The 22,582-nt window shown below is 38.6% G+C and overlaps 1 protein-coding gene across 2 annotated transcripts in view; it reads left to right on the top strand.

Moving 5' to 3' along the window:
• LOC117527193 (furin-1-like) overlaps positions 1-22,582 on the top strand; it is a 272,765-nt gene that overhangs the window by 223,191 nt on the left and 26,992 nt on the right. For both annotated transcript variants that reach the window (XM_034189406.1, XM_034189413.1), the window contains exons 7-9: positions 1,146-1,234; positions 13,203-13,375; positions 15,626-15,838. In XM_034189406.1, coding sequence (XP_034045297.1) covers positions 1,146-1,234; positions 13,203-13,375; positions 15,626-15,838 — 475 coding nt within the window. The remainder of the gene's footprint in view (positions 1-1,145; positions 1,235-13,202; positions 13,376-15,625; positions 15,839-22,582) is intronic.

Genomic DNA, 22,582 nt, shown 5'->3' with positions numbered 1-22,582 from the left:
TTGCCTGTTCATCCCTTCTTGTGTGCAGCTGTAAAAATATGTTTATGACATCTCGTTGTAATCATTCAGACTAGCTGCACTCTGATGCGGTGCGCTGACGCAATCACTTGCAATCACGCAGTGTTTTTGAATTGTTTGCATAATGTTCACATGAAGTTTATGTAATTAATGTGTGATGGAGATTTTCAACATTTCAAATTTTCTTTGTGCACTTGCATGAAGCTGCGCACAGTTTAGATCGGTTTACAACGAGTTTGAGATGACTTTACTCTCGTTCACGGCAGAGTGTGTACACGTGCGTGGATCAAAGTCGTGCAACTGTCAGGGGGCCTTAACACTTTGCTGAATGAAGCAGCAGCTAACAACAGATGCTTAGTGAAAGGCCCACTGTGAAAATGGCTAATTTAATGTTCAGTTTCCTTCCTTGTGGGTTAGTAATATGTCATCTTATTTTGCTTTGACTTGATTCAAGTGCTGTATCCAGTCCAAGGTTACAGCTAGAAGGCCACAGCTATTGTATGATGGTCTGCTCTTATTGCCTGTTTTCTTTTGGACAAATTGGAATTCTTGGAATTATGGAAAGCAAAGCCAAGAAACTGTCTCCATGAGTTTGTTTTGTTTTGGTCAGCTTGATGACAGTATTGGAGGGAGTACATTCTCTCACTCACTCACTCACTCACTCACTCACTCACTCACTCACTCACTCACTCACTCACTCACTCACTCACTCACTCACTCACTCAAGAAGTATGTTTTTGGTAATATCTGCTGCCTCACCTTCAAAACAATTCCGCTCACTCACCACAGTTGCTTCAGTCTGCAAATGTTTTTATTTGTGGCACAGTAGCCTTCAGTCTTTGATTAGCTACAGCTCATGACAGGGAACCAATCAGATGGAATCTGATGGAGGTGGCTACATCAGAACCAGAGGAACAAATTTTTCATTTAATTTGTTTGATTAGCAATCTCATTTTTTAATTTTTATTATTATTTAATGAATAATTGTACAACTGTAAAAAAAAAAAAAAAAAAAAAAAAAAAAAAAAATCATCCCGGTAATCGCTCATCCCTTATGTGCACTATAATGTTGTTTCATTAAATGAAACATTCTATTCTGGTTTTAACTTTTCTTCTACCTTCTATAGGCATGGAACACGGTGTGCAGGAGAGGTGGCAGCAGTAGCCAACAATGACTTGTGTGGAGTTGGTGTCGCTTACAATGCCAAGATTGGAGGTACGGTCAGATAAAACCCAGCTTAATTTTCTCATGAAATTGGCAAGCATTTATCTCTGAAGCTGCTTCAAGTGTCTTTTTAAAGTCTCTCATAATGTAGTTAAATCATTTCTACCTTTATGCTTAAACTACATATGTTGCAAATTAACATATGTTACAAATCATGTGACTCATGAAGGGTTTTCTTCTCCCCAGGACTTGTTATTATATTGTATATTTTTATTCACAATGAACTGGTAAGGTCAGGGTTCTGCTTGTTACATTTGAAGATATTGTTAATACATAGAAAACTGACAAAACAAGATAAAGCTACATTTCAGGACTAACTGCCATTGCAAGATCTCCCCTCATGAAGCCTGATGTCAGGCAGGCAAAATATCACATTTTTAGGTTGGATATCTTGAGTGGTGCCAGAAAGTGTCTGCTGCACCCTGAGGTTTTCTTATTGTTTTTCATGTACTTTTTTTATTTTTCTAGCAATGCCAAAGAATTGAAGACCAAATAAATGTACTGCATATTTTTTTCATCATTCACTACTGATGAACCAATTTTAGATTCATCATTAAAAAAAGGGGAAAAAAAGTAATTACTAGTGTTAATTTCGTCAGACAACACCAAATGTCTCTGTCTATGATCATTTATTAATGACAAAAACCTGATGACGATACTACGTCAATGTTCTAAACACTGACTAAGACAAAGTTAACATGTATTATTGTTAATGAAAAAAGACAAAACTAAAATGTTTTGCATGAAATAAAGCCTGAAATAAATTCTCTCTCCATTTTCATCAACAAGCTGTTACGCTTTGAAAATGTTTCCAAAATTTTTCTCATTCAGCAGAGTTCATGCTGATGCCATTCTGATGCAAAATCATCAAGGCTGAACACAACATAAAAAATGTACTGCAAACGCATTTAAGAATGTGTGGGACGTCTGCACATTGAAAACGATCAAAAAACTTTTTAAAAACTGTTTTTAAAATAATGTTTCACTTTAGTTTGATTCTGATCGCTGAGTCTGCTCCTCCATCTCCTGTTTGCAGGAGATGTCAGCCTCCCGTGTGTTTGAACATAGTACAGGCTACTACAGCTGACACCAGCGTCCGGAACGGTTTTTCTACAAACTAGGAACCTGAAGCCAAAATGTTTGTGTTTAATAACTAATGCGAAGACAACGGCACAAACTTAGTTACACGTTGGCGGATTAGTTATAAACTAAACTAATAATAAACGTGCTGCAGAGTAAATTCATTCAGTGCCAGTGATAAACATTGAATGAAAAAGAGTTACACTCTGTCTCACGGTGTTAAAGCGTCTGATCGGCTCTCTGAGCTTCAGATTAAAGAAACTGTATGTTAGTTTACATTTACACACTGTGTCACAGTGTTAAAGTGTCTGATCGGCTCTTTGAGGCTCAGATTAAAGATACTGTATGTTAGTTTACATTTACACGCTTTCTCACGGTGTTAAAGCGTCTGATCGGCTCTCTGAGGTTCATCTTAAAGAAACTCTGTTAGTTTACATTTACACTCTGTCTGTGTTAAAGCATCTGATTGGCTCAGATTAAAGATACTGTATGTTAGTTTACATTTACACTCTGTCGCAGTGTTAAAGCGTCTGATTGGCTCAGATTAAAGATACTGTATGTTAGTTTACATTTACACTCTGTCGCAGTGTTAAAGCGTCTGATTGGCTCAGATTAAAGATACTGTATGTTATTTTACATTTACACTGTCTCACGGTGTTAAAGTGTCTGATCAGCTCTCTGAATATCAGATTAAAGATACTGTATGTTATTTTACATTTACACTCTGTCTCACGGTGTTAAAGCATCTGATCTGGCTCAGATTAACGATACTGCGTGTAGATTGTTGAACACAGGAGCAAAAGTTATAACTATCCAATATCAATTCGTTTTTTACATTATTTATAACTACTATATAACAAATGACATGAAATATAACAAAATAATGAAAAATGAAGTGTGCATCCTATTTCAATTAAATTGGCTCAAGTTGTGGCTCTTACAGTAGATAAAAAAATTACAAGTCTTGAATTATTTATTTTATTCTGCTTTGCTTTAACACATTTCCAACCAATTCTGAATGTAGAATAATTATATCAAACAAATGTTTGATTTCAAAAGACCTGCGCCCCTACACCACTCTGGATTTACAAGAAAACCGAATGCCTAAGTGTATCCGACTGGAACCCTTGCGGATTTAAAATATCAGGGAAAAACACCACAAACCTTCAGTAATTCAACAAGTAGGTAATTTTGCCAGGTAATGATAACATTCGTTATTTCAGATGTGTGAAACACTGTACTTATTGATTGAAATGGTAATCAGAAATAATCAAATGTGTTTTTTATCAGAAAGACTAAAATGTCTTGACTGAAAAGAGACTAAAATGCATTCAGTTCTCTTTTGACTAAAACTAGAGTAATATTATCAATATTGTTATTAGTTATTATCATATTAGTCGACTAAAACATGACTCAATAAAAATGGTACGTGAATAACTAAAAAAAGACATTTGACAAAAGACTAAATTAGAAAATGGGTAGCAAAATTAACACTAGTTATTACACACTACATCTGTTGCTATGATAAGTTTTCTTTTTCAGTATGGAGTTCTGGGGTCAAAGTGCAAATTGCAATTCAGAAGCAAAGCATGAATTTAAATGGAAAAACGTTGTTGTGGGTGTTTGGCTCAGAAGCCTCAGAATATGACTGTAGGGCTGAAATTATTCAGCGGAACTGTTAAATGCATATAGAAGGTAAGAATGATGGTGATGGTAGTGTGTTAGTGAAAAGCGAGGGTCTGTGTATTGCATACTTGCTGGATATGCAAATGCACAAAACTGCAGTGTGCACATAAATTCAGTGGTGGGCACACTTCCGATAATCTGATAACAGATAATTATCGAAGATAATGTTTTCATTATCGGATTATCTTTATAGATAAATTTAAAAACCATCATCGGACTAATTATCTTCCGATGAATTACCATCCGATAACTTTTAGAGCGATAACATACTAAACTAAGCTGAACAGTGAAAAACATTTTTAAAACTGTTAAAGCTGTTGAGACCTACCTGTTAAGTTTCCTGATAGGCATGTTGTTCTACTCTCTGCAAACAGAAACCACTCTATCGTCTGTAAGCAAAGGAGAACTGGTGACCAAAAAAAAAATCATTTCCTTTAACACCATATTAATATAATCGCAATGTCACCAAGTCATCCAGAGGCATACATGTTTAACTTATGGTTCTAATTTTAACCACTCATTTTAGACAAGCTATTTAAAATTATTGTCATGTCTGAAGTTTATAAAGTGAAAATATCAGAGATATGTTTTCATTTTAAAGTAATGTGCTAAATTTTAAGGTTTTGTGAGCACATGCTGTGCCAGGCAGCAATGCATTATGGGTAGCATAAGGTAATCTCAGACGTTCATGACAGGACAAATGCATTTCAGACACGCTGTTCAGGGTCCACAGATAACAGCATTAAACTCTAGTGCCTAAAACTCTCGTGAATATATTCCCTGGGTTTATAGACGTTAGTGTATTTGCGTTTGTTAAATTCCACACATCTTAAATATAGCAGACACGGATTATCTGGAATTTTGTTTGACATTTTTTCAAGGCCGCTACTGCCATCTACTGGCCAGGAGTGTTCATGGCAGTATTAAACGTCTGGGTACATGGCTGCTCTCAGTGTTGGTATTGTCCATTGTCCAGGCGCTTTTTGTGTGCATATATTTGTTAACTTTGTATTCTAAAACTACGGGTAGAAGTAATTCCGACTCCTTATCGGTCCACACAGACGAGGTTGGCGCCATGTTTTTAGTTTTTGTGGAAGTGACGACAAGAGAATAAGGCTCCTGATTGGATAGAATTTTAATCAGTACCACCACCCAGAGGTTTGGCAGACTAATTACAACACATTTATACGGTTCGATATGGATTTTTTTTTTAAACGACGTAGTGTGGATGAAGTTTTTTCCCCAAACTGAAAGGGTAAGATATTCGGTTTTACAAATACCCGACAACGTGTGTACATGGCCTTATGTCTGTGAAAGGTACTATATAAATAAATTTACTTACTTACTTACTAACATTGAGTGCACGTTTTCCAACATCATAAAAGTTTTCAAACATGCAATTGCGATGACACTTCCAGGGCTCCGTAAAAATGCCTGTTTTTACAAATAAAAATGGAATATTTTACAAAAGCACATTTATCTTTAAACCAACACACGTCACATTAACGTGTCGGTTTACATAATGGATTACTGAACCAATCACTGTTTAGCACTTTTACCCAGAATGCTTTGCGGTCTGTGTTTGTTACAAAACCTCAGAAGTAGTGCCTTATTCAACATTAAAAGATATGTTATATTTTAACTTTGTACAAATGACAGAATTGACATTAATGGAGTTATTCTATCAGTATTTTCAAAAAAAACCCATAAGTTAGTATCTCCGCCTGACCGGAGTGTTGAAATTGATAGGGAGCTGGTCTTATGGCTGCTGTGTGTCTCTGTGGTGAGAGTGCTGTTGTAAACAAGAGCTTCCAGCAGGGGCAGAATGTTGAAAGAAAAATGATTATGATTAGTCAGGTTTTAGAATTCATCATAGTACAGAAACAGCATTAGTGAAGGTTACAAATGATCTTCTTATGGCCTCGGACAGTGGACTCATCTCTGTGCTTGTTCTGTTAGACCTCAGTGCTGCTTTTGATACTGTTGACCATAAAAATTTTATTACAGAGATTAGAGCATGCCATAGGTATTAAAGGCACTGCGCTGCGGTGGTTTGAATCATATTTGTCTAATAGATTACAATTTGTTCATGTAAATGGGGAATCTTCTTCACAGACTAAAGTTAATTATGGAGTTCCACAAGGTTCTGTGCTAGGACCAATTTTATTCACTTTATACATGCTTCCCTTAGGCAGTATTATTAGATGGTATTGCTTAAATTTTCATTGTTACACAGATGATACCCAGCTTTATCTATCCATGAAGCCAGAGGACACACACCAATTAGCTAAACTGCAGGATTGTCTTACAGACATAAAGACATGGATGACCTCTAATTTCCTGCTTTTAAACTCAGATAAAACTGAAGTTATTGTACTTGGCCCCACAAATCTTAGAAACATGGTGTCTAACCAGATCCTTACTCTGGATGGCATTACCCTGACCTCTAGTAATACTGTGAGAAATCTTGGAGTCATTTTTGATCAGGATATGTCATTCAAAGTGCATATTAAACAAATATGTAGGACTGCTTTTTTGCATTTACGCAATATCTCTAAAATCAGAAAGGTCTTGTCTCAGAGTGATGCTGAAAAACAAATTCATGCATTTATTTCCTCTAGGCTGGACTATTGTAATTCATTATTGTCAGGTTGTCCTAAAAGTTCCCTGAAAAGCCTTCAGTTAATTCAAAATGCTGCAGCTAGAGTACTGACGGGGACTAGAAGGAGAGAGCATATCTCACCCATATTGGCCTCTCTTCATTGGCTTCCTGTTAATTCTAGAATAGAATTTAAAATTCTTCTTCTTACTTATAAGGTTTTGAATAATCAGGTCCCATCTTATCTTAGGGACCTCGTAGTACCATATCACCCCAATAGAGCGCTTCGCTCTCAGACTGCAGGCTTACTTGTAGTTCCTAGGGTTTGTAAGAGTAGAATGGGAGGCAGAGCCTTCAGCTTTCAGGCTCCTCTCCTGTGGAACCAGCTCCCAATTCAGATCAGGGAGACAGACACCCTCTCTACTTTTAAGATTAGGCTTAAAACTTTCCTTTTTGCTAAAGCTTATAGTTGGGGCAACTGTTTATGATTTGGCGCTATATAAAAAAATTGATTGATTGATTGATTGATTGATTGATTGATTGATTGATTGATTGATTGATTAGTAAAGAGTTGAATTCGTGGGTGCATGCAGGATTTGTCTGTGCTGCTTCCTGCAGGGGGCAGTATGGTCAAACATTATTCTTTAGGTCTTTTACCGCTTTTGTGTTAAAAATCTATTTCAGCTGTTTAGTAACTGCAAATGTCCCGTAGACAACACCGGAATTTATCGGTTATCGATTATCTGTAACTTCCGATACAGTTTTGGGTGGTTTATTGGTTTATCTTTATCAAAGATAACTTTTCAGTTATCTTATTATCTGTTATCAAAGTTAATTTTTTGGTTATCTGTGCCCACCACTGCATAAATTGAACAAATTTCTGGAAGATGCAAATGAGATTTTTGAGCTGTATTACTGTGCAGGAAGCACATTTTTGTTTTGTTATTGTATTATTTTCTCCATGTAATGTGGAGTTGCATCGGGAAGGACATCCGGCATAAAACTTGTGCCAGATAAACATGCCAATCCACCTTGGATACGCTGTAGCAACCCCAAGTGAAAACAAGGGAGTAGACGAACAGATTTGCTATTCTTTGATGTGTCCGAGAACCGTTGATGCAAAAAAAAAAACCAAAAAAAAAAAAAAACATGCTGCTCCCCTCCACAGCATGTCTTTTTCCTGGTTCTCTCCCTCAGCCCCAACCAGTCCCAGCAGAAGACTGCCCCTCCCTGAGCCTGGTTCTGCTGGAGGTTTCTTCCTGTTAAAAGGGAGTTTTCCTTCCCACTATCACCAAGTGCTTGCTCACAGGGGGTCGTTTTGACCGTTGGGGTTTTTCTGTAATTATTGTATGGCTTTGCCTAACAATATAAAGCGCCTTGGGGCAACTGTTTGTTGTGATTTGGCGCTATATAAATAAAATTGACTTGATTTGATATAAATAAAATTGATTTGATTTGATCATTAATCTCAAATGTACAGATCATAAAAACACTTAAAAGGCATAATGTTAATTTATTAAGTTGTAGCTCCTAGTGGAATTGTGAAATTGAGCTAACTCTAAATCTACAATTAGGCTTGAATTAAAATTATATTGCCTTAGTACACACATGCACACACGCATTTTATGTTGGTGAGTGGTTCAGTCTTATAAATGCATTGAGGGATGTTATAATTTCAGCTTGCTGTGAGTTCTGCTGACTTCAGGATGCAGTTGAAACACGAGCAGTACTTTTTATTTGTAGGTAGCTCTTTTATCACAGGGTGTGCTCTAGCTCATTACCTCTTTGCTTACCTCAGTAATCTCAATAGCCTCCTGCCTACTTCCAACTGTCATATTTAGTGTGAACCTGGTCAGCCTAGAACCATAATTGTAGTACTTTATGACCAATCCAGATGGCAGATGGGAATTTTAGGTGAATAAGCAAGCTGATGAGTGTGTAGTTTTAAGGATCACTTTCAGAATGCAACATTGGCATCTGTGAGGTTCAACTGTGACATTTTTCTTGAGAAGATGCAGTGACACAGCACACTTTCAGTGAACACTAAGATAGTGAACTTTATTCCTACAAAGACTTTCAGTATGTTCAAGACTTTCAATATATATGAACAAAAACCAGGCTGGACAAATGTCATGTCACAGTGGAGAAAAAAAATGACAGAGCCGAATACTTATTTTTATTCAAAACCTAATCTGGTACCAAAATTAGCCACAGTGAAGTGAGTTACTACAGTTGTCAGTTTATGGCTACTATTGCTGATGTCAAACACCCGAAACACTTAATGGATACTGTGCCCTCCAAAAGCATTGGAACACTTGGTATTTCACACATTTTTATTTGTTTATGCCATGTAAAATACAAAAACTAAACAAACAAACAAAAAAAAATTCTAAAATTATTTTCCTTAAAAGCAAACTGAAAGGAAATCTTTACAACTTGATATAATTAATTAAAACATAAAAGCCAAGATGATGGGTTACATAAGTAATGGCGCACCTTGGGATAATACCTGTAATTAATCAGTTTTGTTGCTAGTTTTCTTCAGACAAGTCAGGGGATGGATAAACGAATATTTCCAAGTCACTGAATATGTTTTGGACCTTATTTACTTCAGTTATGAAAAAATATAGCCAGTATAGCACTCTATTGTAAATCTGTATGGAGTAGACAGTTCTCAAAAACTGAGTGACTGTGCAAGAAGGAGAAGAGTGAGGAATGCCACCAAGATGCCCAGACAACCCAGAAGAAGTTATAGGCTTCTGTGGCTGTGATTGGAGAAATTGTCAACAAACAAGCTAAGGTTAACAACCTAGGTCACCTGTTTTTGGGTAATTGATATTTTTGTGGACTGGGCAGTGGCTTGCGTGCAGGGATTGCAAACTGTGGCCGCCATATATCCTCATTTGTCTATGGCATTATCAGTGTAGCTAACATGACCTAGCTATTGATGCACATAATTACTGAAAAGAGTGTGAACATGCAAATAAAATGGTACAAAAATTTCAGTTACCAAAAAGACTACAGCACAGACTTCTTTTAGTATAATTAACCTCGCAACAAGCCATATCTCATACTTGTATTAAAATGCAAGGCGTAAGCATCCTGTTACTGAAATTGGCCACACCCCATGCAAAACTTTATAGCTTGATCAAATTTAAACTGAGTTGTAGAAATATTTACTCACTGTGCAGTTGTTATGAATGGGGAAACTATGTGCAGAAACCAGTCTGTAAGCATGTTTACTGTAAAGGTGAACATTTTAGCATGGGTTACTTGTGGGGATTGACTCGCGTTTGGAGGTAGCCTCAAGTGGCCACTTGAGGAACTGCATGTTTTGGCACTTCTGTTTATTTTCATTTTTCAGCACCGAAGATTGCTGCTTGACCAAAAAGCCTACCTACTTACAAATTAATCAGTCAGATGACTGATGATTTGAAGAACCCTTGCAAAACAACATTTCACTCAGGAGTATGATGCATGGAAATTAAAGATGCTCTGTGGTTTCAGTGTAAGTTTAAGTGACCTTTACTTCTTTAAAACTCTTTATGAAGGAACTCTAAGGGCCCTGTCCCACTGTGGAGAGGATTAATTGCGCATGAATTGAGTATACAACGTACAGGCGTTCGTTGTCGTCCGCAACAAAAGTGGCCAAAGATGACAAATGTCCCAGTAGGAATTACGGATATATTAATAATATATAGTGCATATATGATGAACAATCACGGTTATATAACGCATGTAGTGAGGAAACAGATCAGACGCATTGAGATTATCATGGCAGTATTACGGGTGTATTATGAATGCATCACGCACATGTTGCCCGTGCACGGCATCTGCATTGCGATCATAAAAGAAGCGCACTTGGGCCGTTGGCATCACTATTCACACCAACAATACAGCCTCTGGAGCATTTACTGGACTTGGACAAGTTGATCACAGAGTTTGTTCATGTTGTCATGCCAGGGCTAACTGTTCATGAGTTTGGGGAGTGGGAGGGGGGAAGCCGCTCGGGGTGTGAGACGGTGTTTTTTTTTCTTTTTTTGAGTGAGTTGTGGGTAAACAGCAACTTTTCCTTTTGTTGGTGTTAAATAAAAGTCCTAGATTGCAGCAGCTACGTCTTTGTGGATTTACACAGCCAGACCGGCACTGACTGGCAGGTATGTTGCTTTCTGCCACACTTTGGGTTTACGTGACGTGTTTGTTATGCATTCACAGATTGTCTGCAAAGCAGATGTAATAAAAACACTTTATTCGTGGCCAGTTTGTATGCATTCGCTACAACATATTTTAGTTTATGATGTGGACGTGTTAGGCACAATATACGAGGGCTGTCAATAAAGTATAGGTCCTTTTTATTTTTTTCAAAAACTATATGGATTTCATTCATATGTTTTTACGTCAGACATGCTTGAACCCTTGTGCGCATGCGTGTTTTTCCACGCCTGTCGGTGACGTCATTCGCCTGTGAGCACTCCTTGTGGGAGGAGTCGTCCAGCCCCTCGTCGGAATTCCTTTGTCTGAGAAGTTGCTGAGAGACTGGCGCTTTGTTTGATCAAAATTTTTTCTAAACCTGTGAGGCACATCGAAGTGGACACGGTTCGAAAAATTAAGCTGGTTTTCGGTGAAAGTTTTAACGGCTGATGAGAGATTTTGAGGTGATACTGTCGCTTTAAGGACTTCCCATGGTGCGAGACGTCGCGCAGCGCTCTCAGGTGCCATCGTCAGCCTGTTTCAAGCTGAAAACCTCCACATTTCAGGCTCTATTGATCCAGGACGTCGTGAGAGAACAGAGAAGTTTCAGAAGAAGTCGGTTTCAGCATTTTATCCGGATATTCCACTGTTAAAGGAGATTTTTTTAATGAAAGACGTGCGGGTGGATTGCAGCGTCGGCTCACAGCCGCTGCGACGCTCCGCCACAGGAAAAACACCTCTGTTGGAAGCCTTAAGGACAAGTTGGAACATGTCCAGCTGTTAAACAATTACTCATATACTCACTCCACTAAAAGCCATCAAAAGCCGCCTGGATTTTACAAATGGTTATCAACACGGAGGTGTTCTTTTTCGAACCATGTCCACTTCGATGTGCCTCACAGGTTTAGAAAAAATTTTGATCAAACAAAGCACCAGTCTCTCAGCAACTTCTCAGACAAAGGAATTCCGACGAGGGGCTGGACGACTCCTCCCACAAGGAGTGCTCACAGGTGGATGACGTCACCGACAGGCGTGGAAAAACTCACGCATGCGCACGAGGGTTCAAGCATGTCTGACGTAAAAACATATGAATGAAATCCATATAGTTTTTGAAAAAAATAAAAAGGACCTATACTTTCTTGACAGCCCTCATATATCTGTTTTACACACTGTCCCGGTCCGTTGTCAAACCGCAAATCCCCGTCAGTTGCGGATATCAGCGGTTAACGGCAGATATGCAGCGCATAGAGTGAGTATGTATTGTGTTTGAATTAAGTATTTATGGAGTATGTAAGGCGGATGTTATCCGCATCCAGATTTTTGAACAGCTCAAAAATCCTGGCTGCGGACATGCGTGCCTCTACGGATGATCACGGGCGTGTTCGGATGATGGCCGACTCATACAGGCATGTTACACGGATATTGCGGATGTTTGGTGAATATGGGCCAATTTTGTGCGCAATCCATACGCAAATCCTCCTAAACGCCAGTGGGACAGGGTCTAAGATGAATTAAATGGAGGTTCAGGATATGCTCACATAAAGATCCTGAATATTTGACAGAAATACATCAGGAGGTAATGGCTGCGCCTGCCTTTTGAAATAAGAGCAAGTACTTATCAATTTGCGCTGGTCAGGGTAGTGGCCAAGTGGTTAGTGCGCTTTGTTTCAGTGGGAAGGTTCCCGTCTCAAACTTCACACCTGCCAGATTTCTTCATGTAATATGGAGTTCAGGAAGGGCATCCGACATAAAACATGCCAATTCAACATGCAGGTCCTCCTCAGATCTGCTGTGGTGACCCCGATTGAAAACAAGGGAGCAGCTGAAGGGGCTTACTTACTAATCAGTTTGCACTCTGGTTCACCCAAACACACAAAGGAGGAAAACGAAGTCCTCCCTATCTTTTTATCTCAATTTTATGTCCCAGACATCCTCTTCAGGATGCATTTCACAGGCAGTGCAATTGATCTAGTTCCATTTCTTTTTTGTTATTTTTTTCCCTCCTCTAAACCAGCTCAAGTACCACAGCAAATCAATAGAGATGGCTTTTGATTTAGTGTGGGGCCCATAAGAACATCATGGTGGATGAACAAATCATGAATCAGCAGCACGTGTCACACTGCTGCACATGCACAAATATAGACATTGAATGAGCAGAGAGTGGACAAATCAGACAATCTTTAACATGAACACACAATGTTAGGAATTTAAGAAGAATGCTCGACCTCAGTGATGCTGCAGGGAAATTGAGGCATTGCATAATGAAACTTGTATAGAGTCGCATAACTGTCTTTGCTTCCTCCTTCATTGGATGTGCCTTTAAACTTACTGTAGTAAACATAGTAGTTTTTTTTATGTTCATCTGATGTGTCTCTCCATGTACTTTTGGTAACATGGATGCAGGTGTGCGTATGTTAGATGGGGAGGTGACCGACATGGTGGAGGCCCAGTCTCTCAGTCTGAATCCTCAACACATCGACATCTACAGTGCCAGCTGGGGCCCAGAAGATGATGGTAAAACTGTCGATGGACCTGCCAAACTTGCCAAAGAAGCCTTTGTGCATGGAGTTGAAGAGGTGTGTGCATGTGTGTGTCTGTTGTTTTTGTTTTTGCCTACCTGTGACATGATTTCTTACCTGTGTGTAATGTGCATTAAATGAACTGGTTAGCCATGAGTGGGAAAAACAAAGGTTTTGACCTTAACAATTATGAAATGATGACCGTGTCTTCTGGAAGCCCCTAGAGATGAATATCTTGTGAAATGAGTAGAAATTCCCCTCAGAGAAGTAAATTATGAAAAGTTTTTAAAAATTGATTTTTATATGAACAGTGCTTTTCAAGCCCCCTTCTCAATTTCATGCATAAGCATTCTGGAAGTTGACCATTTGAAATCTTGTCCATATCTTGGAAGGGTCCTGGAGGGTGTGTGTTGAACCGGGATATCCCTTCATTGTGAGTTTCCGTTCTTTTAACTGTGGTTGAATTTTCAAGTCAAGTCTGGAAGCATGAACTGGCCTGGGTTGTTGCTCTCTCACAAAGTGATACTTCTCATCTGAGTCTCTCTAATACCCCTATTCCACAGGGCGCCATTGTATTACGATCCCCCACAATCCAAAAAAAGTGCAAAAACGGGATGAAGCTGCTCGCCTCCTGCCAGACTGACCTATAAAGTGCAAACCTGGCAACCAGCTGGCTTATAAAGTGCAGACCTGGTAACCTGCTCAAAAACAAAAATAAAGCTGCGCCCGGCTGCATTCTCAGCCACAACCACAACAAATGCTGCTTTTGCTTCAGATTTTTACCCTGATGGAGCACATTCAAACAGGTATCAAGCTATAATCACTAGGACTACCCTGTTTATAGATGTTTGAACATGATTGAAGCTATTAAGACTATGAATACCTGAACAGTGCCGCGTAATGATGAATTTTTGAACAGCATGAAAATTTCATCTCAATTTCAAAACTGGTGGCAATGATGGCCGTAACTACTGCATATACCAAGTTTGTTTAAGAGTGACAAAAGATCGATCAAGAAATTACTGTGATGCTTCAAAACGTGCTCGGGATGAAATGGGGAGGAGTGGCGCTCTGTGGAACAGCCCATTAAGTAACAGCTTATTCGACACTAAGTCATTCTAGTGGTACCCAAGGATCCTCTGAAGAGATTTGGTACCAAAGACATCCATTCATCGCCTGGATGTTACAAAATTTATTTTCATCTATCGCAGCCTTTTATGTGTTTATCCCTTGCATTTGTGTGAAGTTGTTACATTATTGTGGATGCCATAACATTACTGTGAGGATTTTTGGAAGGGCCGCGGTTGTGCTGAACTTTTATTCCAGGCGTGTTACTCTTATTTTTGAACGTATCAGATGGTACACGCATCAAATTGTGCATTAGATCACATTCGTGAGCAGCAGTGATCTTCACACTCTGGTTTGTAAGCATTATGGGCCGCGAGTTTCCAGACTGCATGTCCATGAAAGTGCGCTCTTCTTGTTTTTATGATCAACTTCTCTGCTTTTCTTGGTCAGCGTAGTTGCACAATGACTGACCAACTTTTCTCAACAAAACAAAAAAAGTACATGGACCCTTTTACTGAGTTAGACTTGAATCCGACTTTCATATTACTTAATATACACGCCGGAATTTCAGAAGCAGACCGTTAAACAAATCGTGTGCCGAAATCTACGCTGTTGTGTCATTGATGACAGAAGTTGTTTTAGTATTGAGCATTGGGACTGTCTGGCACTGCATATAAAATAGAACAAGTCAAAAGAATAATAGGCCTACAGATCACACCACAGGCTTACAACCATCCATCCGGCTAAAAATGGCTCTTGTTAAAAAGCAGTAAGGCTGATGCCATTTGCCTTAGATCCAGTGTCAGATCGTGCTGTGGGTGGTGCATAGTTGGCCTTGATCAATGTAGAAAGGGTGCCACTTAGCACAATAATGCACCTCTTAGATGAAATTATTGTACTTCAAAGGCTAAAAGGTTGGATAGTTTAATACAATGAGCTGTTGTCTTTTAGTGCCTTCTGTTTTGCATTGCTGTCACATTAAATTTAGCTCTGCTTAATTCAAGAGTGATGACTATGGCCTCTGTGTTGTATTGTGTGTTTTGATGGGCTCTTTTTGTAAAGAGGCCTGAAATGAATTACTGTAACCCTTCTGTAATTGGGATCCCTATTAAGATTAATTGTGACTTTGTTCATTCTGTCTTTCTGGTTAGCGGCGGTTCAATCATTGCATGAAGAATTCTGTGTTTGTGTGGTTTCTGTGATGTTTTTACTTTGTGTTTCTCTGATTGCACACTGCAGGGTCGTGGGGGTTTGGGCTCCATCTTTGTGTGGGCGTCAGGGAATGGAGGCAGAGAAAAGGACAGCTGCAACTGTGACGGCTACACCAACAGTATCTACACCCTGTCGATTAGCAGCTGTACGGAGAATGGCAATGTTCCCTGGTACAGCGAGGCTTGCTCTTCAACCCTAGCCACCACCTACAGCTCTGGCAGCCTTAATGAGAAACAGATAGTGAGTAGTGGTTGCCTGATCTTCTATATCTCACTTCCTCTATGCATACAAAAAATGTTGTGCTTAGTTGGTGGTAAAGTAGGTAGTTACAGCCGGGTCCTTAAGTATTTGGACAGTGGCACAGTTTTTCTAATTTTGCTTCGGTACACCACCACGTTGAAGGTGAAATGAAACAGTGAAGATGTGCTTATTCTGTAGACCAGGGGTAGGCAACCTGTTCCAGAAAGAGCCATGAGGGTGCAGGTTTTCTTTGCAGCCACTGACTCCACCAGGTGATTTCACTGATTAACTGATTCCATCTGCTCAAAGTGATATTAATCAGTAAAATCACCTGGTGGAGTCAGTGGCTGCAAAGAAAACCTGCACCCTCATGGCTCTTTCTGGAACAGGTTGCCTACCCCTGCTGTAGACTCTTACCTTTAAGGGATTTAATTATATATATATATATATATATATATATATATATATATATATATATATATATATATATATATATATATAAAATTATTATTTTCAGTCCATAATTAAGTGGACAAACTAAATATCAGGATTACTGTATTGTTAATACAGATCATCACTGTTACAGCCATGTCAGGATGCATACATGAACATTTTCAAGTCACTGAATGTCTTTGATTTAATGTACATCCATCATTAAGGATGTAAACCGTATGGTACTCTATAATTAATCTGTCTGGAGAAGGTGGTTCTGACTGTGCAACACGGAGAATAGTAAAGGAAACCACCAACACGCCCAAACAACACTAAGGGCCCCTTCACACATAGTACGAATAAAGCCGGCTGAGTTAAGCAGCTCTACACCCACTTTAAAGGGTCCCTGCCACGCCATGACATTTTTACATATTCTTGAAGAATAAAAAAAGCTTTTTCCACATGTTGTCTTTTTTTTTACCATAAAATTACACTGAACAAGGATTTAGACGCTTCGTTACTCATCTGAGAATTTGAATTTACTGCCTCCGAGTTGACCTACTTTTTCGCTGCGACAGATGTGACGTCATTCAAGTAGATGTCTCGCAGCGCGGCTCTGTTTACCAACACGGCAGACACGGACAGCGAAGGCATAGTGCGCAATTATAGCGAAGATTTAAGTGACATATAGATTGTTTTTGAAGAAGATGAAGAAGTTTCTGATGAAGATATTAATGGTGTAAATAATGAGCGGCTCCAAACCGTGTATGTTCCAGCCGAAAGCGACAGAAAGAGGATGAAGTGCAGCTGTAAGCTGACATCAACAGCACTGTGGAGGACACAGAATGGTTTGTTCACTCACCAGCTTTTCTTATAAATGATCATTTATTCCTGGCACGGTGTGTTTGTGTATGAAAAAATTATTTGAGCAGCACAGCGTGCTTAAATTCAGGAGTTTGTTCTAAAATCACTGAAAATAAAGTTTCTGTACATTCTGTATATATTTAATCATTTATAAGTCAGTTTCTTGTGATTGCTAATTCTTCACTTTTTATTCAAAGCAAATGATTGCAAATCTTTATCTGAAAAGCTGTAGACCCACATGGGATGGGGGGAAAAAGATTACTAAATAAAAGAAAATTTTACTTCTATATCTTTTGTCAAATTGTATCAGGCATAATATTGTAGAAAAATGTTTATGCTAAATGGAGACTTACCTGTCTAAAATACACATACAGAACATCTGTAATCATAAACTGTATCACATCTAATCTACTTTGAATGAACAGACGTCTGAACAAAAAACAGGCTGTTCAGTTTACATGCATATGTATATTTGGAAAACACAAAAATGTCAATGTTCTGGGTTTTTTTTTTGTTTTTTTGTTTTTTCAGGTGTTCATGTGAACACAGCTGGCGAGTTTCTCGATTGTGTTTGGATACAGATGTCCTCAGAGTGGCACACTATGCTTACATGATGCTCTACAGTACGAGTCAGCACATGAAATAGAAAGTTTCATTTACATGGTTTATAGAAAAAAGTGTAAAATATTCAAATACAAAAAGAATGAACTGTTGTTTTGAACATCAATCCATGCTATTTTTTGTTGCAGAAAGTATCATCATATCGCATATTGGCAATTTGTGCGGTTGTGCTGGGGACACTTGGGAAGGCACAGAAGGTTGCCACTACCAGCTTGTGTTGTATTCAAAATAAGGAGTACTTTTCCATCACCATCATCCGACGACACTGGCTTCCAGTTTCCTCCTCTGGAGTGAGGGGTTGGGTCATCGGTGGTACCTGGTCCGCTTGGCAGCATTAGCCTCAGGTTTGTCCGTTCACGTTGGGTGCTCAGTGGAGGAGGATCATTGATGGGGATTTCTGGTCGGTTTGGTGTTTTGCAGATCTGAAGAACCTCTTTTACTGTCGCTCACATAGACTGAATAAAATGTTTTTTAACAAATTGTAAAACATTTCTCATTTGAATGAAACAATGTGAAACTTATGTGAAATTGTATTTTTATTCATTTTATCATGCTATATAAAAATATACAAATAACAATCTGTTTTGTTTTTGTTTGGTTTTTTTTCATTTTCCACATATCACATGTTGGATATGTGGCTAACTTTCTCACTGTGAATCCTTCTCTTTTCCACTAAGGAAAGTATATTCTGAACCTTGGTCTCTCTTGCTTTGTCTGCTTTTGTTTTCTCCCTGCATGTTCATTAAAGTGAAGGGTTGCCACCAAACTCCTAAAACAGAAGTTAAAACAAAAAAAACAAACAAACAAAACAAAAAAAAAGCTTATATACATAACAAAATGCTGTTTGAAAGGTAGGCTGTTAATGAGATAACATAGACAACTTACCTGCAAAACTGACCCTGATATGAGGAGACTCGATCACGAGTGGCATCGGCTGACTGTGTTCACATGAGCACCTGAAAAAAACAGAACATTGACATTTTTGTGTTTTCCATATATACATATGCATGTAAACTGAACAGCCTGTTTTTTGTTCAGACGTCTGTTCATTCAAAGTAGATTAGATGTGATACAGTTTATGATTACAGATGTTCTGTATGTGTATTTTAGACAGGTAAGTCTCCATTTAGCATAAACATTTTTCTATAATATTATGCCTGATTAAATTTGACAACAGATATAGAAGTAAAATTTTCTTTTATTTAGTAATCTTTTTCCCCCCATCCCATGTGGGTCTACAGCTTTTCAGACAAAGATTTGCAATCATTTGCTTTGAATAAAAAGTGAAGAATTAACAATCACAAGAAACTGACTTATAAATGATTAAATATATACAGAATGTACAGAAACTTTATTTTCAGTGATTTTAGAACAACCTCCTGAATTTAAGCATGCTGTGCTGCTCAAATAATTATTTCATACACAAACACACCGTGCCAGGAATAAACGATCATGTATAAAAAAAGCTGGTGAGTGAACAAACCATTCTGTATCCTCCACAGTGCTGTTGTTGATGTCAGCTTACAGCTGCACTTCATCCTCTTTCTGTCGCTTTCGGCTGGAACATACACGGTTTGGAGCCGCTCATTATTTACACATTATTTAATATCTTCATCAGAAACTTCCTCATCTTCTTCAAAAATAATCGATATGTCACTTAAATCTTAGCTATAATCGCGCACTATGCCTTCGCTGTCCGTGTCTGCTGTGTTGGTAAACAGAGCGGCGCTGCGAGACATCTACTCGGATGACGCCACATCCGTCGCAGCGAAAAAGTACAGTAGTGTTCAGAATAATAGTAGTGCTATGTGACTAAAAAGATTAATCCAGGTTTTGAGTATATTTCTTATTGTTACATGGGAAACAAGGTACCAGTAGATTCTCACAAATCCAACAAGACCAAGCATTCATGATATGCACACTCTTAAGGCTATGAAATTGGGCTATTAGTTAAAAAAAAGTAGAAAAGGGGCTGTTAACAATAATACAACCCCTGGCAATAATTATGGAATCACCGGCCTTGGAGGATGTTCATTCAGTTGTTTAATTTTGTAGAAAAAAAAGCAGTTCACAGACATGACACAAAACTAAAGTCATTTTCAAGAAACTTTAAGAAACAAGAAGCTTTAAGAAACACTATAAGAAATCAGGAAAAAAAATTGTGGCAGTCAGTAAAGGTTACTTTTTTAGACCAAGCAGAGGGAAAAAAATATGGACTCACTCAATTCTGAGGAATAAATTATGGAATCACCCTGTAAATTTTCATCCGCAAAACTAACACCTGCATCAAATCAGATCTGCTCATTAGTCTGCATCTAAAAAGGAGTGATCACACCTTGGAGAGCTGTTGCACCAAGTGGACTGACATGAATCATGGCTCCAACACGAGAGATGTCAATTGAAACAAAGGAGAGGATTATCAAACTCTTAAAAGAGGGTAAATCATGACGCAATGTTGCAATAGATGTTGGTTGTTCACAGTCAGCTGTGTCTAAACTCTGGACCAAATACAAACAACATGGGAAGGTTGTTAAAGGCAAACATACTGGTAGACCAAGGAAGACGTCAAATCGTCAAGACAGAAAAGCAATATGTCTCAAAAATTGAAAATGCACAGCAAAACAAATGAGGAACGAATGGGAGGAAACTGGAGTTAACGTCTGTGACCGAACTGTAAGAAACTGCCTAAAGGAAATGGGATTTACATACAGAAAAGCTAAACGAAAGCCATCATTAACACCTAAACAGAAAAAAACAAGGTTACAATGGGCTAAGCAAAAGCAATCATGGACTGTGGATGACTGGATGAAAGTCATATTCAGTGATGAATCGCGAATCTGCATTGGGCAAGGTGATGATGCTGGAACGTTTGTTTGGTGCCGTTCCAATGAGATTTATAAAGATGACTGCCTGAAGAGAACATGTAAATTTCCACAGTCATTGATGATATGGGGCTGCATGTCAGGTAAAGGCACTGGGGAGATGGCTGTCATTACATCATCAATCAATGCACAAGTTTACGTTGATATTTTGGACACTTTTCTTATCCCATCAATTGAAAGGATGTTTGGGGATGATGAAATCATTTTTCAAGATGATAATGCATCTTGCCATAGAGCAAAAACTGTGAAAACATTCCTTGCAAAAAGACACATAGGGTCAATGTCATGGCCTGCAAATAGTCCGGATCTTAATCCAATTGAAAATCTTTGGTGGAAGTTGAAGAAAATGGTCCATGACAAGGCTCCAACCTGCAAAGCTGATCTGGCAACAGCAATCAGAGAAAGTTGGAGCCAGATTGATGAAGAGTACTGTTTGTCACTCATTAAGTCCATGCCTCAGAGACTGCAAGCTGTTATAAAAGCCAGAGGTGGTGCAACAAAATACTAGTGATGTGTTGGAGCGTTCTTTTGTTTTTCATGATTCCATAATTTTTTCCTCAGAATTGAGTGATTCCATATTTTTTTTTTTCCTCTGCTTGGTCTAAAAAAGTAACCGTTACTGACTGCCACAATTTTTTTTTTCCTGATTTCTTATAGTGTTTCTTAAAGCCAGAAAGTTGCCATTTGAAATGACTTTAGTTTTGTGTCATGTCTGTGATCTGCTTTTTTTTCTACAAAATTAAACAACTGAATGAACATCCTCCGAGGCCGGTGATTCCATAATTATTGCCAGGGGTTGTAGTAGCATCTGCTGTTGACGCTACAAACTCAAAACTATTATGTTCAAACTGCTTTTTTAGCAATCCTGTGAATCACTAAAGTAGTATTTAGTTGTATATTCATGATTAGTTCATGATTTCTTCACATCTGCGAGGCATTAATTTTGTTGGTTTGGAACCAAGATTTTGCTCGTTTTCTAGTGTGCTTGGGGTCATTGTCTTGTTGAAACACCCATTTCAAGGGCATGTCCTCTTCAGCATAAGGTAACATGACCTCTTCAAGTATTTTGACATATCCAAACTGATCCATGATACCTGGTATGCCATATATAGGCCCAACACCATAGTAGGAGAAACATGCCCATATCATGATGCTTGCACCACCATGCTACCATGCCACCTGTCTTCACTGTGAACTGTGGCTTGAATTCAGAGTTTGGGGGTCGTCTCACAAACTGTCTGCGGCCCTTGGACCCAAAAAGAACAATTTTACTCTCATCAGTCCACAAAATATTCCTCCATTTCTCTTTAGGCCAGTTGATGTGTTCTTTGGCAAATTGTAACCTCTTCTGCACATCTTTTATTTAACAGAGGGACTTTGCAGGGGGTTCTTGCAAATAAATTAGCTTCACACAGGCTTCTTCTAACTGTCACAGCACTTACAGGTAACTCCAGACTGTCTTTGATAATCCTGGAGCTGATCAATGGGTGAGCCTTTGCCATTCTGGTTATTCTTCTAGCCATTTTGATGGCTGTTTTCCATTTTCTTCCACACGTCTCTGTTTTTTTTTGTTCATTTTAAAGCACTGGAGATCATTGTAGATGAACAGCCTATAATTTTTTTGCACCTGCGTATAAGTTTTCCCCTCTCCAACTTTTTAATCAAACTATGCTGTTCTTCTGAACAATGTCTTGAATGTCCCATTTTCCTCAGGCTTTCAAAGAGAAAAGCATGTTCAACAGGTGCTGGCTTCATCCTTAAATAGGGGACACCTGATTCACACCTGTTTGTTCCACAAAATTGACGAACTCACTGACTGAATGCCACACTACTATTATGGTGAACAGCCCCTTTTCTACTTTTTTTTTTTTACTAATAGCCCAATTTCATAGCCTTAATAGTGTGCATATCATGAATGCTTGGTCTTGTTAGATTTGTGAGAATC

This window comes from Thalassophryne amazonica, chromosome 2 (assembly GCF_902500255.1).
Source record: "Thalassophryne amazonica chromosome 2, fThaAma1.1, whole genome shotgun sequence".
NCBI lineage: Eukaryota > Metazoa > Chordata > Actinopteri > Batrachoidiformes > Batrachoididae > Thalassophryne > Thalassophryne amazonica.
This window is presented reverse-complemented; position numbering and strand designations above follow the sequence as displayed.